This window comes from Lipotes vexillifer, unplaced genomic scaffold (genome assembly GCF_000442215.2).
Source record: "Lipotes vexillifer unplaced genomic scaffold, Lipotes_vexillifer_v1.1 scaffold42, whole genome shotgun sequence".
NCBI lineage: Eukaryota > Metazoa > Chordata > Mammalia > Artiodactyla > Lipotidae > Lipotes > Lipotes vexillifer.
This window is the reverse complement of record NW_006783436.1, coordinates 2,374,603-2,388,620: the sequence shown is the minus strand read 5'-3', so window position 1 is coordinate 2,388,620 and position 14,018 is coordinate 2,374,603. Positions and strand designations below refer to the sequence as shown.

Here is a 14,018-nt window from a genome sequence, read left to right as displayed (position 1 = left end):
AGGAATGCAGTCAGCAAGGGGAGGGTGGCTTGAAATGAGGCTGGAGGGGCAAGCAGGGGCCAGGCCCTTGTCGCGAAAGCTCACAATCAGATTTGTATGTTAAAAGAGTAGGGCGTCGCAGCCACTTTAGAATTTCTATATGTAGTCTACATTTATAAAGGGCTTCCAACTACTGTTCAAAGCACAGTCTATGGATTAAAACATTTAATTCTCACAAAACTCTATGAAACTCTATGAAAAAGGAAGCAACTTACCTCCCTTTTACAGATGAGAAAACTGAGGCACAGAGTGATTCGGTAACTTACCCAAGATCGTGTGGCTGGCAAGCGGCAGAGCCTAGGTTTAAACTCAGGCAGCTGGCTGCAGAGTCGACCTCCCTCACCACTGCGTCACTAGTCTCCGAGAGAGGACGGGCCTGGAGGGCCATTCCGGTTGAAAGGGGCGGGGGCGAGGTTGGGCATTTGTCTTGCAGCTATGCTTGAAGAGCACCTTACATAAAACTGGGAAAACGCCAGCTGTCTTCATTGATGCCCTCTAAGGTGACAGCCATTGGCCCCATATGGCTATCGATCATTGGCATATGGCTAGTCCCAACTGGGATGTGCAGTAAGGGTAAGATACAGTCTGCCCTCCATATCTGTGGTTTCTACATTCTCAGATTCAACCAACCATGGACAGAAAATAGTTAAAAAAAAAAAAAAAATTCTCAGTGTTCCAAAAAGCAAAACTTGAATTTGTCCTGCGCAGGCAACTATTTACATAGCACTTACACTGTATTTACATAGCATTTACATTGTATTATTATAAGTAATCTAGAGATAATTTAAAGTATATGGGAGGATGTGTTTAGGTTATACGCAAGTACTATGCCATTTTACATAAGGGACTTGAGCATCCACGGATTTTGGTATCCATGGGGGTCCTGGAACCAATCCCCTTGGATACCAAGGTCAGCTATACACACAGGGCTTTGAAGACTTAGTATGAAAAGAGAGAATGGAAAATATCTCATTAATAATTTTTATATCGACTACATGAGTAAAAGATAATACCTGGATATATTGGGTTACAAAATATATTAGTAAAATTAAATTCACCTGCTTATTTTTACTTCTTAAATCTAGTTACCGAGAACATCTAAAGTTACATATGTGGCCCACATTATGCTTTATTGGATGATACTGGCCTATATAAAGAATGGGGGTGTGTGGTGCAGGTTACAGGGACGGGGGATTCAAGCTTCTCCTAAGCCATCTCTAGGTCCTGGTGTTTCTAAAGGAGCACTGAGGGGAGATTTTACAACATCTCCCCAAAGAGGAGGAGAGAGGAGGAAGGGGCTGAAGCTGCCAAAGCTAGAGCAGGGCTCTAGGGTTACTCACACTCCCAGCTGTCAGGACCTCGGTGAGATTCACTGTAAGCTGCCCGAGAGACAGGCACCATGCCTCCAAAATGTGATGTCGATCCCCCCAATATGGCTCTGATGTTTAGAACTGCATGTGGCACGTGGTAAGTGGGATGCAAGGATGAGTTGATATCATTATGATTTGTATTATTCTGTGCCCAATTTTGGTGTGGAAGCACCAGGGTCACTGGCCTTCAGAGGCCCATGTGGTCCTGGGCTCTATGGGGTGCAGAGCCCATTTAGGCCCATATAGTCCCAAATTGCATAAAACCCCAGGGACCTTTGACTGACCTTGTAGTTCAGGGAGGGAGCCTTGCTGATAACCGAGATTTAATTTCTTGCCAACTGGTAAGTGGAAGCTTGGAGTTGGGTTTAATTAGATTTAGGAAAAATAATGTACCAATCCTTGCTGCTGAGCATACATGTTCAAATAAAATGTCCACATTCATGTCCACTACTGAGGCCTTGGATTTTTGAGGTAAGAGAGAGACTTCAGCTCTTTTAGGGGCATCTTAAAATAGACTTATATTTTTTGATTGGTAGCCAGTACTACTGGGCATGAAGAAACTCTTCAATGGAAGTATTCTTCTAATATAATTGCCTATAGTTCTGCATATTAGAAATATTATAAACACTATTTTCTAACCTGTAATTTTTTTAGGTCCTTGAAGGCTTCTGGATGAATTCTGAATATCTTGTTGCTCTTTAAATGGAGGTTTTCTAGTTGCAGGCAGTTATGAAAATCAGACAAACCAATTTGCGCTATCCCATTGAATGACAGATCCAAACTCTGTAATGACTTCAGTTTCCATAGCCCTGTTAAAATTAAAAAGCAACTTGAAATATAAATTGGTGGTATTTACTGCAGCATTGTTTGTAATGGTGGAAAACTGGACACAACTTTAAATGGTTCACGACAGAGAAATGGGCAAAGGATGGTTATATCAATACTACAAAATACTGTGTAGTCTTAAAAGAGAATGGGATAGATCAACATGAAATAAAGGAACAGGAAGGAAAAGTTAAGTTGCAGGCAAGTAGAGCATAATTCCAATGTTCTTGGGAAAAAAAGGCCACATGCAAACCTACACATATGTTTCAAGAGAGCAGAGAAGGCCTGGAAGGAGATGAACTAAGCTACCAGTGGTAGCTACACTTAGAAGTAGGATGGCGGAGGGAGGTGAAACTATGCTTCTATTTTATCCACTTTTGAATTCTTCCTTTGAATGAACATGTGCTAATTTTATAATAAAAGCATCAATCAAAAATCTAACCTTGATTGAATGAAACGGTAAATATGATACTTGCTTATTTGATTGAACTATGGGTAAAACTGGATGATCTTGCTATGGTTATAGGGGAAAAAGTTGTTTTGATGCTTTATTTACATGGATGAATTCTTCCCCTTTTAAGATGTTCTTATTCTATTTTGTAGCTGTATCCTTTAACTACTTATTGTAGATATTATAACTATTTTTTATATTTTTCAAAGGTAATATGTTAGAGCTAGAGGTTTTATTTTCTGGCAAAATAATATAATTGAGTTTTGGTCTCTGCCTTTGTATTTCACTTGATTCCAGAAGTAACCATGAGGCCCCTGTGGCACTGAAGGTAAAGGTTGAGAATGATGTGCCAGCCATAGCAGTCTTCCAAATCTGAGTTCCCATATGAGACTCACATGGAAGCCCTGCATTTTTACATTCCCTTCTGCTCTGTTCTCACACATAGTCTGTGTCTTTAACAAACTACTACATAGCAGATCAGGTTGGTTCAATTCCAGAAGGGTTTATTCCTTGTCTACTATCTGCAAAATATCAGTACTTACTGTAAGACTAATTATGCAGAGAGATGATGACCTAAATGAAATGGCTGCACATCTATGTTCTCATTTGCTCATTTCAGCTGTACAGACTAAGCAAGAGACCACAAGGACGACAACTCAGTCAAAATATTATGAGCATGGCACTTAGTGCTGAGGACAAAGACAGCACAGAAACTTTGTGTCTGGTTGCGTGATAAGACACACACACAAGAAAAAGTTATTAGTTATATAAAGCAGTTTTACCCCCACTATTGACTGTAAAATAATTGTTGTTTGTCAGCCTCTCCATCAGATGATTAGTTCTTTCAGGGCAGAATTCACACCTTTGTGAACACTTGTAATGCCCAATATATAATATACATTCAATAGGCTAGAAGTCACAGTGTTTGACCTGCACAGAGGTTTAAAAGTTGTTGAGCCAACATCAAAGATTCAATACGAACATGTACATTTCTAGCTTTTCTTGAAAAATAAGACTCAACTGGCACGAGACATTTGGCTGGAGCTGAATGAGGGCTGCCTGCTATGGATGGGGCATGCACTTATAGAAGAATATGATGTCTCTATCAAAAATAGGAAGACAAAGGATAGGCCAAGAAGCCTGCATGTTTAAAAAAATGAGAGAGGGCTTCCCTGGTGGCGGAGTGGTTGAGAGTCTGCCTGCTGATGCAGGGGACACGGGTTCGTGCCCCGGTCTGGGAAGATCCCACATGCCACGGAGTGGCTGGGCCCATGAGCCATGGCTGCTGAGCCTGCGCGTCTGGAGCCTGTTCCCCGCAACGGGAGAGGCCACAACAGTGAGAGGCCCGCGTACTGCAAAAAATAAAATAAAATTAAATTAAAAAAGAGAGAGAGCCAAGGCTGAGATTCAGCTGGCATATGCTGGTGAGAAATACTTCCATATTGGTTCATAAATAGCCACTGCTGAGCCACTGTGTGTTGCCCCGCTGCCCTAGGCACTTTAGTGTATTCTCCTTTCCACCTCCCACCCCCAGCAGGATTCTGCTTCATCATTACAGCCAGAAGGCATCCAACTTGGGAACCCAGGCTAAAGGCCTCTTGTTAAATATTTTGAATATAAGCTCTGGAGAAAATACATTTCTTTCTGGAGTGAAGAATATTCCTACGTGTTTTAATACGCAAATGTATGTATGGGTCTTGAGAAAAAAATGCAACACAGAAGCTGATATGAAAGATGTTTCTTAATATTTTCATGATAATTGCCTGACCTGTACAGGGATGTGAGCTCATGGTCCCTATCATATCTAGTACTTAATTGAATTGAATAAGTACCCCAGGAGTTCAGTGGAGAGGGAGACCATGTCTAGTTTGGTCTCTATCAATGGACAGGGGGGTGTTGAAATCTCCAACTGTAACAGTGGATTTGAAATAGAGCTGGACCTTGCAGGGCCTTCTCAGGGACAGACCCCTGTGTCCCTGGCCTCTCATTTGTAGAAAAGCTTTAGCCTCCTAGGGCTTCCCCAAGTTCCAAAGAGCAAATTCAATCACAGAAGTGAAAAAATGTAGAAACAAAGGAAAACAGTCAAGCAAGACAAAATAATAATAGTTTATAAAAATAGAATGACCATATGTTCCAGCAATCCAACTCCTGAGAATATACGCGGACAAAACTATAATTCAAAAAGATACATGCCCCCCTGTGTTCATAGCAGCACTGTTCACAAGAGCCAAAACATGGAAACAACCTAAGTGTCCATCGACAGATGAATGGATAAAGAAGATGTGGTACATATATACAATGGAATATTACTCAGCCATTAGAAAAAGAATGCAATAATGCCATTTGCAGCAACATGATGCAACTAGAGATTATCATACTAAGTGAAGTAAGTCAGAAAGAGAAAGACAAATACATGATATCACTTATATGTGGAATCTAAAATATGGCACAAATGAACCTATCTACAAAACAGAAACAGACTTGTGGTTGCCAAGGGAGAGCGGGGGAGGGAGAGAGACAGACTGGGGGAGTTTGGGGTTGGTAGATGCAAACTATTACCTTTAGAATGGATAAACAACAAGGTCCTACGGTATCGCACAGGGAACTATATTCAGTATCCTGTGATAAACCATAATGGAAAAGAATATAAGAAAAGAATGTATATAAGTGTATAACTGAGTCCCTTTGCTGTACAGAAGAGATTGGAACAACACTGTGAATCAAGTATACTTCAATTACGAAAAGTAATAGTTTACCTATTAAAAAAAAGTCAGTGACCTTTAGTTCTTCCTCAAGGGTATAGATAATATCCTGAGTCATAGCCTTGAGCTGTTTTGCAGATACTAAGACCCCACCAGGTGGAGGAAGTTAACTGCATGCTGACCCCATGAGCGCACAGACCCCATGGCTGGAACCAGAAGGTTGATGATTCCTGAAACATCACCCTGTTTCTTTGCCATCAACCAATCAGAGAATTGCGCATGAGCGGATCACACATCCTGCGACCCTCTCCCTCACCCTGTCTTTAAAAACCCTTCTCCGAAAACCGTCGAGGAGTTCAGGCCGTGTGAGCATGAGTTGCCTGTTCTCCTTCCTCGGGACCCTGAGGTAAATGTTGCCTGTGCTTTCCTTCACCACAACCCGGTGTCAGTAGATCGGCTTTGTTGCACATCGGGCCAGCAGACACAAGTTAAGTTTGGTAACAGATTTGCTCACTTCTCTTTACAGTTCTGTCAGGTTTTTCCTCACGTATTTTGACAATCTACTTTTAGGTGTATTCACGTTAGAATTATTATATCCCCTTCAGGAACTGATCCCTTTATCATTAAGTAGTGCTTTCTTTATCCCTGAAGTCTCCTTTGTCTGAAATTAATATGGCTACTCCACCTTTCCTTAGTGTTTCTCTAATGGCGTATCTTTCTCCATCCCTTTAGCTAGCAGTTTTATTTGTAATATCAAAAAAGACAGCCCAAGTGTCTGCTGACAGGTAAATGAGAGTATCCACACAATGAAATTCTACTCAGAAATAAAAAGGAATGCACTTTTAATGCATACAACGACATGGATGAATCTCAAAATAATTATACTGAATGAAAGAAGATACATCAAAAATAAAAGAGTGTGCTGAACGATTGCATTTATATAAAATTATAGAAAATGCAAATGAATCGATAGTGACAGAAAGAAGATCAGTGGCTACTTGGGCAGGGGAGAGATGATGGGTGGGAAAGATAGACTGCAGAGAGGCATGAGGAAATTCTGGGGGGTGACGGATAGTTATCTTGATAGTGGTGACGGTCTCACAAGTCAGTGTGGTTCAGAGAGCCAGAGGACAGACCCGAGCACTCAGAACATGGAGAATCAGGGGCCTCCAACATTATACAGGCCTACAGAAGTATGAACTGTAGTGCAAGACTGTTGGTGAGCACTCTGAACTTTACACAAACTCTGAACAGTTGTAGAAAGAGAATGAAAATCACCTTCGGTTACTCATTGTACCAGAAATCTAGGAGGTGATGACTGTTACGGCAAAGACTAGGATGGGAAACAGACTTAGATACTCAGGCTGATCAAATGGCCCTAAAGGAGGACTAACACTTTTTGAGGACCTGTTATTTACGAGGTACAATGAGAGATGTTTTATATATGTCATCACACTGTGTGTTATAGTTTTTACAAATGCTATCTCTAACCCTCACATCAACCCTGTAAATATCACTATCTCCAGTTAAAGATAAGGACCAGGAAGCTTTTATAGGTTAAGTGACTTGCTTAAGGTCAATAAACAAGCAAATAGAGTAATACAGGGTGTATGAAAGTATAAAAGATAAAGTAAAAGGGTAAATAGGAAGAGTGGGACCAGAACATGCCCAAGCATGGGGGGGACTTTGAACATGGAGAGTTATAAGAATATCCTCTTATTTGATTCCCTTCTTAATATCAAGCTAAGATCCCCAAGAAGAAGGGAAATTTCTGCACATGGGAATTAAGACTGTGAAGTTCAGTTACTCCTCCCACGTGAAGATTTTCCTTTTACTTCCAATTTTAGAGAATTAAGGTTCAATGTTATTAAGAGAACTGGTGGAGTCCTGCAAATGACCTTTTTGTTTGGCGGTCTCTCAAGATGGAGTTGGAAAATGTGGGTAAACTCTTCTATGACACTTGGCTGTCTTCCTCAATAAGAGAATATGTTCTTTTACATATTTTGCATGGCGAATCAATGTTTAGGAGTAGTCAGGTGAGTGAAAGAGGTTGTGAGGTGCATTAAGAGCTGCGGCTTGGACATCAGAGAGTACATTTTATGTTTTGAGAGAGTCAAATGTTGGGAGAGGCATATGGAGGCACTTTTGTGGAGATGGGATTATTTATTGAACTGCTTTCTGATGATCACATAGGCAGGAATTTGATAAGCCTTTGCATTTAGAACGCCAGAGGCAGTTTCATTATTTCCAAGAAATTATCTCAGTGTCTATGAAAAAAAAGGCCACAGAGGGCATGCCCAGACATTACACCATCTTAGAAACATTCCTTTGGACTCTGAACTTCTTAAGTGGTCTCCCAAATGTGATAATCTGATAACATAAAATGATGATATTCAAGGGTTATGGCTTCAAGTTCAAAGAGTATTAGGAATTGGAATCGAGTCTAGAATGATCCTGGATAAGATATTTGAGTCATAAAATCAGCCCCTTAGTGTGGTCAAATTTATATAGGTGAACCAAAGACCTTGACCTCTTAGCTTAATGATATACATTCATTTTGTTACTTTAGAACCTGAATTGGTTTTGAGAACGTTGGTTATTGGTATTTCCATAATCCAAACAGTAATCAGGATGAAAGGTTTAATTCCCTACAAATGAAAAGAATACAATATACTTTTTTTTTCAGCAACGCACTGGTTATGTTTTTTTTCTCCTCCATCAGTTTAAAAAATCAGGTATTATTTCATCTCATTGATAAAATATTTATCTCTTGGATTCTGGTATTTAGTATGTTAACGTGAGGCTGTCACATCTGGTCTTTCAACCTAACTGGAAACTCAGTAAGATGTTGGTGCTGATACATTTTCAGGCACTTTGTGGGCACTCCAGAAATACTGTTTGATGAAAGTGGGATAGTTTAACTGAAGACCAATCCCCTTGTTCTCAATTTTTTTAAACTGATTTTTCCATTATTAATGCTGTACTCCAAGAATATGGGAGGAAGGGGGAATATGGTCATGAAGGTTAAATTCATGGCTGGCTTCTGTTTTGTGAATTGCATTGGCCAGTAACTCCTCTGGGTGTTTTCCCAACATGAAGCTTATTGGTAACATCACAGATGATCAGCATCAAGAAAGGAAATCAGCTGACACTGGGCTGGTTAGTCAATGTGATCTTTCACCCTTACAAAAATGGGCTTTCCAAAGCAACTTTTCACTGGCTCTATAAACTGCCACCATATTAAGACATGTGAAACATGATTTATAAAGTTGCTACAGGCCAATTGCTTGATTGCTGCTTTCTGAGAGATCTCTAATTAATCATTATCTTTAGATGAGTGCAAACACCTATATAAATAGATACAAATGATTCTCTGCTTATGAATTATAGTGGGCTAGGAGTCACATCTACTGCGATAATTATTTAACATTTTAAAAGATAACTTGAGATTCGGACAAAAACAAATTTATCATTTGTTTCTAAAAGACTGTTATTCTCAATTTGTGCCGAGAGTAATAATAACTAATATTTGCAAAGTACTTTAGAAGTTTATGAAGTATTTTTCACATTTTAATAGCTACTGTTTATGATGCCAAACACTGTGTTAAGTTCGGTTCTTAAGATACATCTTTCCTTTAATCCTCACAGTTCTGAGTAAATATTACATTATCTAGACATTTCCTTTAAAAAGGCGTAGGATAAAGGAATCAAAAAAGAACAAAGGTCAGGAATAGGATGGCACTTCAGGGAGCACCTCTCTTACCAGCTTTTCCCCTCGAATATGGGATTTCAACGTCAGAGTTACCCAGCCATAGTCACAGAATCGTAAAATGGGATGGGACGCCAGAGGGGACTCTAGTCCCTAATAAGAACTGAAAGTGTATAATGATTACAGGAAAACAAACCCCAAAATGCTATGGAGAAAAGAGCTCTGAATTACATCCAATTAGATTCAGGGGTTACAGTGGACCTCCATCATCAATCTGTTTCATTCATCTCTCCATGGTTTTATTTGCTAGAACTCCATTAGAATTTCAGATAAAGGATTTACTCATTTGACATCTTTTTATCCCCTGCTTTGCAAGCTTAACATATTTCCTGATATTCTGGGAGGCAGAAGTTTAACTTGGGGAAGGAGGATGGGACTGCATCTGCATCTTATAGGGGTATGTGGTCCTTAAATGAAATGTATTCATCCTAACCTCCAGTTAGCTCTGGAGAATTCATCTGCCTTAAGGAGATATAGTCAGCGTTTCTCTATCTACTGTTATGGTGGGATAATATTTTGACATATTAAGCTTTTACCTGTCTCTATTTTCCTTGTGTCCTTTCTCTCTGTTCAAGCAGTAAGTAAAAGCTCTGTGTTAATTGTTCCAAGGGGGGCACATCGCAAGGCAGAAAGCAGAGGCAAGCAGAAGTGACTACAAGTCTTTTTGGCTTTTGTTTTCCAAAGGCCTGAATCTTTAGAGGAAAGGAATTTCTAGATCTAGATAGAGAGTTTTGAAGAAACAAAAGCAGGTAAGAATTTTCTCCAAACTGAAAGACTGAAAAGAAACATTCTCTGGCTAGAGGGGGTAAGGGACACACCACACACACACACACACACACACACACACACACACACACACACACACACACTTTGATGCCTTGTCAGGGTATAAGATTCTAGAGCTGTGGTATAAATCTAGGAAAAGATAAAGGAAAGCCCATGAAAAACTGATGTTAAGTGTAAGTACCCCTACATCCCACCACAACTGATGCTAGCAAAATGGGGGCTCAGAATCAGAAATTGTGCTGAGTTACAAACAGTAGACGGTTATATCTCTAGTACACTTGAATTTGTGGGTTGAGATTCACATCCACCATACTAGTTAGAAAACACAGTTAAATCATGTGGATATGTGTAGCTTTAATGATGTTCGTCAGAGTTAGAGCAAACAAAATGGAAATAATCTAAATGTTTGATTGAACAGATTATAATATATGTATATATTAAAATTATTTAACTATTTAAAATATTATTTATGAGATTGCTTAATTATGTAAAGATGTTCAAAATATTCTGTGATATAAAATTATGTCATGAAATATTATGGACAGTAAATCCAATTTTGAAAGAAAAATATATATGTAGGCATAAAGAATAAACTTGAAAAATACATATTACATGAGGGACTTTAATGTTTCCCTTTAAATTTTTCTTTAATTCCTAATACTTTACAAAAAACAGGCACTCCTTTTGTAATAAGAACAATATGATAAAAATCATAAAATAAAACGCAATTAGTTTACACTTTGCACTGAAAATACTATACACTGCTTTTATGGGAAAGCTCAGGGAGAGAAGACTCCTGTCCTTCTCACACAATTCTGCTGCTGTGGTGACTGAAATAGTAGTCCCTTCACCTGCCAGGCTATTATAGTCAAAATTATGCTTAAAACAAGATACTGGAGAAAGAGCAAAAAATAAATGAATAAATAAAAAAATAAAAGCATGAAATGAAAGAACTGAAAATGAGAAAAACTAAATATGCATAATTTGAGATGGAGAAAAATGACAAACTCCTTACACTTTCTTTTTTTTAGCATAAGATCTTATATAAAGTAAGTACTTAGCAAAGAGTGACCAAGACTGAAAATAGACAGGGAAAGGAAACTGTCTAGCACTCCTGAATATAAAAAGGAAGCTCTGGCTTATGAATCTGATACATTTTCTAAATAAGACATTGGTGGATTAGTTAAGGAACTCCAAAATACAGATTATTGAGTGTTGGAATGGATGAGAATTTATTATAATAGGAGGGTATGTGGAGTTCTGATAAGGAGTCCTACTTTGATTTGATAATAAGGAAGTTTATATATAATATTAGCATATATGTAGTCTACATTTGGAGGAAAACTAGATAAGAAGATGTAAAATGTATTCTGTAAAAATAAAAATTATAAATATGGCAACACTTAATTTGCATTGTTACATATTAAAAGTATCTGAACTACTTATTTCTCAGTGCTTTTCTGTAATTAGTAAAAAAAAAAATACATAAATCAAAGTAGGTTATTTAAAATCACACATTATTATTTAGTACTTAAATACTTCCTAGTATCTCTTGACAAATCCATGTAAGATTAATGTAAGTTATAGCAATGGGAGATTAAATTACATTGACTTTAAATTCCACACATTATAACTTAAAATTCCACTAAGAAACTCCTTTTATTATATTTGCTCTGATCCAACTGCTTTACTTTCAGCTCTTTCCTTGAAACTGAAAACAAACCTGGAATTCTTATTGACATAAAACATTAGCTCTCCACATACTCATTGTTTCTTGGTCTAGTCCATCTTTTAAAGTTGTACTTACCCTTGGGAATGTCACTGAGTTTATTTCTTTGAAGAATGAGCAACTTTAGAAATGGAAGCCCATTTCTCAAGCTGCCTCTGTGGCGTTTCACCCACAAGGACTTAAAACTGAGTAGATCCAATGACACGGAATGAATGGCGTTGTTGCTGAGGTTTAATATTTCCAAAGCATGAAAATGTGCAAGAGAGCTTAAGGTTATTTTCGATATGAGATTGTTACTGAGGTCCAGGTGTCTTATATTCCATTCTTCCTTTTTCATGTGAGTTTGTAAGAGAACCCTAAAGAAACTGGAACTTACATCCACTATGGCTGCTATCTGCGATATGTCCACAGGTATTTCATGCTTTCCAGCAAAAGAACAATTTGTCAGAAGATATCCGTTCCATTGGCACTTGGAATTGAATAAAATACTGCTTTTTCTTGATGGGTTTGTCATTGTGCCAGTAAAATAAAGACCTATAACCATGGTAACGACTCTGAAACGTAGGTTTTTCATAATGCCTGGAGAAAGAAAAATTGACTTATTCAAAATAACTTATGTAAAAACTAATAGCAAATAAGCAGAAATTTAAATTTTCAATTTAAGATTTAGGAAAGTTATCTTGCCTTGATTGCCAATTTACATGGATGTTTGATTTCTTAGACAGTGGGGCAAAATGTAGCTACCAAAATGGTAAACAGCTATAGTGTAAAATTACATTTATGCCACAGTTTTAAAGAAAGAACCCCTCCTGATTTGTCAGAAAATGTGTACTCACTTGGGCCTCACCTGTGTCTGCTTTGCCAGGATTACTCACCCTGCAGTCTGCTTTGGAATGAGGGAAACCTACCAAGATTAAAAACTTCTCTGCTTCCTTCCTGGTCTTCAGTACCGAGCAAAGTCTATTATCCTTATTTTACAGCACGGTAATCAGCCACGTGCTTTATCACATGAGTGACAAGCCATACAGTTACACCAAACCGTGGAACTGTATGGGTGGAAAGTTCAACTCATGAAAGAGACTCGATTTTTTTTAATGACTAGAAGAACTACAAGCTTTGTCTTTGTGGCTTTTGTGGCTTTTCAAACCCACTTGAAACCATTTAGATAACTATGTTAAAAAAAAAAGGGTTATAAAAAGGATGCTCTCCCTAGGACCCATGAAGATATAATTAGATACAGAAACTCAAGTATCTTTTTCACCAAAGATTCTTGAGAAGCAACTGAAAGCTTTAAAACAAGTATCTACAAATCACAATTCCTGAATGTATGCACAAAAAACAATTTTAAGAGTAGATGAGGAGGGGTGGGATAGGGAGGGTGGGAGGGAGGGAGACGCAAGAGGGAAGAGATATGGGAACATATGTATATGTATAACTGATTCACTTTGTTATAAAGCAGAAACTAACACACCATTGTAAAGCAATTATACTCCAATAAAAAACAACAAAAGAGTAGATGAATAACTTTTTTGTGATTTGTTTTAATTACTAAATTCCATTAAAAAATCAGTGTGTGTACAGATAACCACATTACTTGGCACGTAGGTTTACAACAAATTGTCCCTTCCGTTCTGTTCCAATGGCAAATGGCACCACTCTAGTTCTCATCACTAATCTGCAGTACTAGAATGGGCTAACTGGTTTTCCTGTCACTGCCTTTCAATTTTCCTTCTTGCTTCATCCAGTGAAATTCCAAAGGGTTACTTCCCCATAGTACTGTTTTCCCATATCGTATCCTCATTCAGAATCCTTAAAGGGCTCTGCAGTGCCTACAGTCCAAATCCCTCAGGTTGGCATCCCAGGCTTTCTATTATTTACCTACGTTTATGAACTAGTTTTAAAAGTACATGTGGAGCAACTACAAGATGGGGCTTGTGCACCTCGGTATATATGTAGATCTCATGCAAAAATTAGCTTTTACTTCACTCCAATTCCAAGCCCAATGCTTTTTCCCCTCCTCAGTCCAAATCCTACATATGTCCTTCCAGATCCATCACAAACCCTATGACCTGAAGACCCTTCTCCCTGCTTTGGCCTCTATTTTGTTCAGAAATCTTTCAGTAAATATTTATTGAATGAATGAATGCATGTTAGTAACATTCAGTTTGACAGAATATCAGTACTGTCCTGTATTGCTATTGCTTTGCATTGGGTCTGTTTTAAACAGCCTAAAAGACTATAAGCTCCCAGATGGTAAGGGCCATGTTTTCATATATACATACATATATATATAACTTCCCCCTATGTTTTATATTTTTAATAGTCTTTAGTCTGTCATAGGACTATG

General features: G+C 38.3%; 1 protein-coding gene across 1 annotated transcript in view; it reads right to left on the bottom strand.

Moving 5' to 3' along the window:
- Positions 1–12,245, bottom strand: part of LRRC66 (leucine rich repeat containing 66) — a 20,224-nt gene extending 7,979 nt beyond the window's left edge. The window contains 2 exon segments of the mRNA XM_007456090.1: positions 2,049–2,218; positions 11,750–12,245. Of these exon segments, the coding sequence (XP_007456152.1) occupies positions 2,049–2,218; positions 11,750–12,245 (666 nt within the window).
- Positions 12,246–14,018: the final 1,773 nt, after the last annotated feature.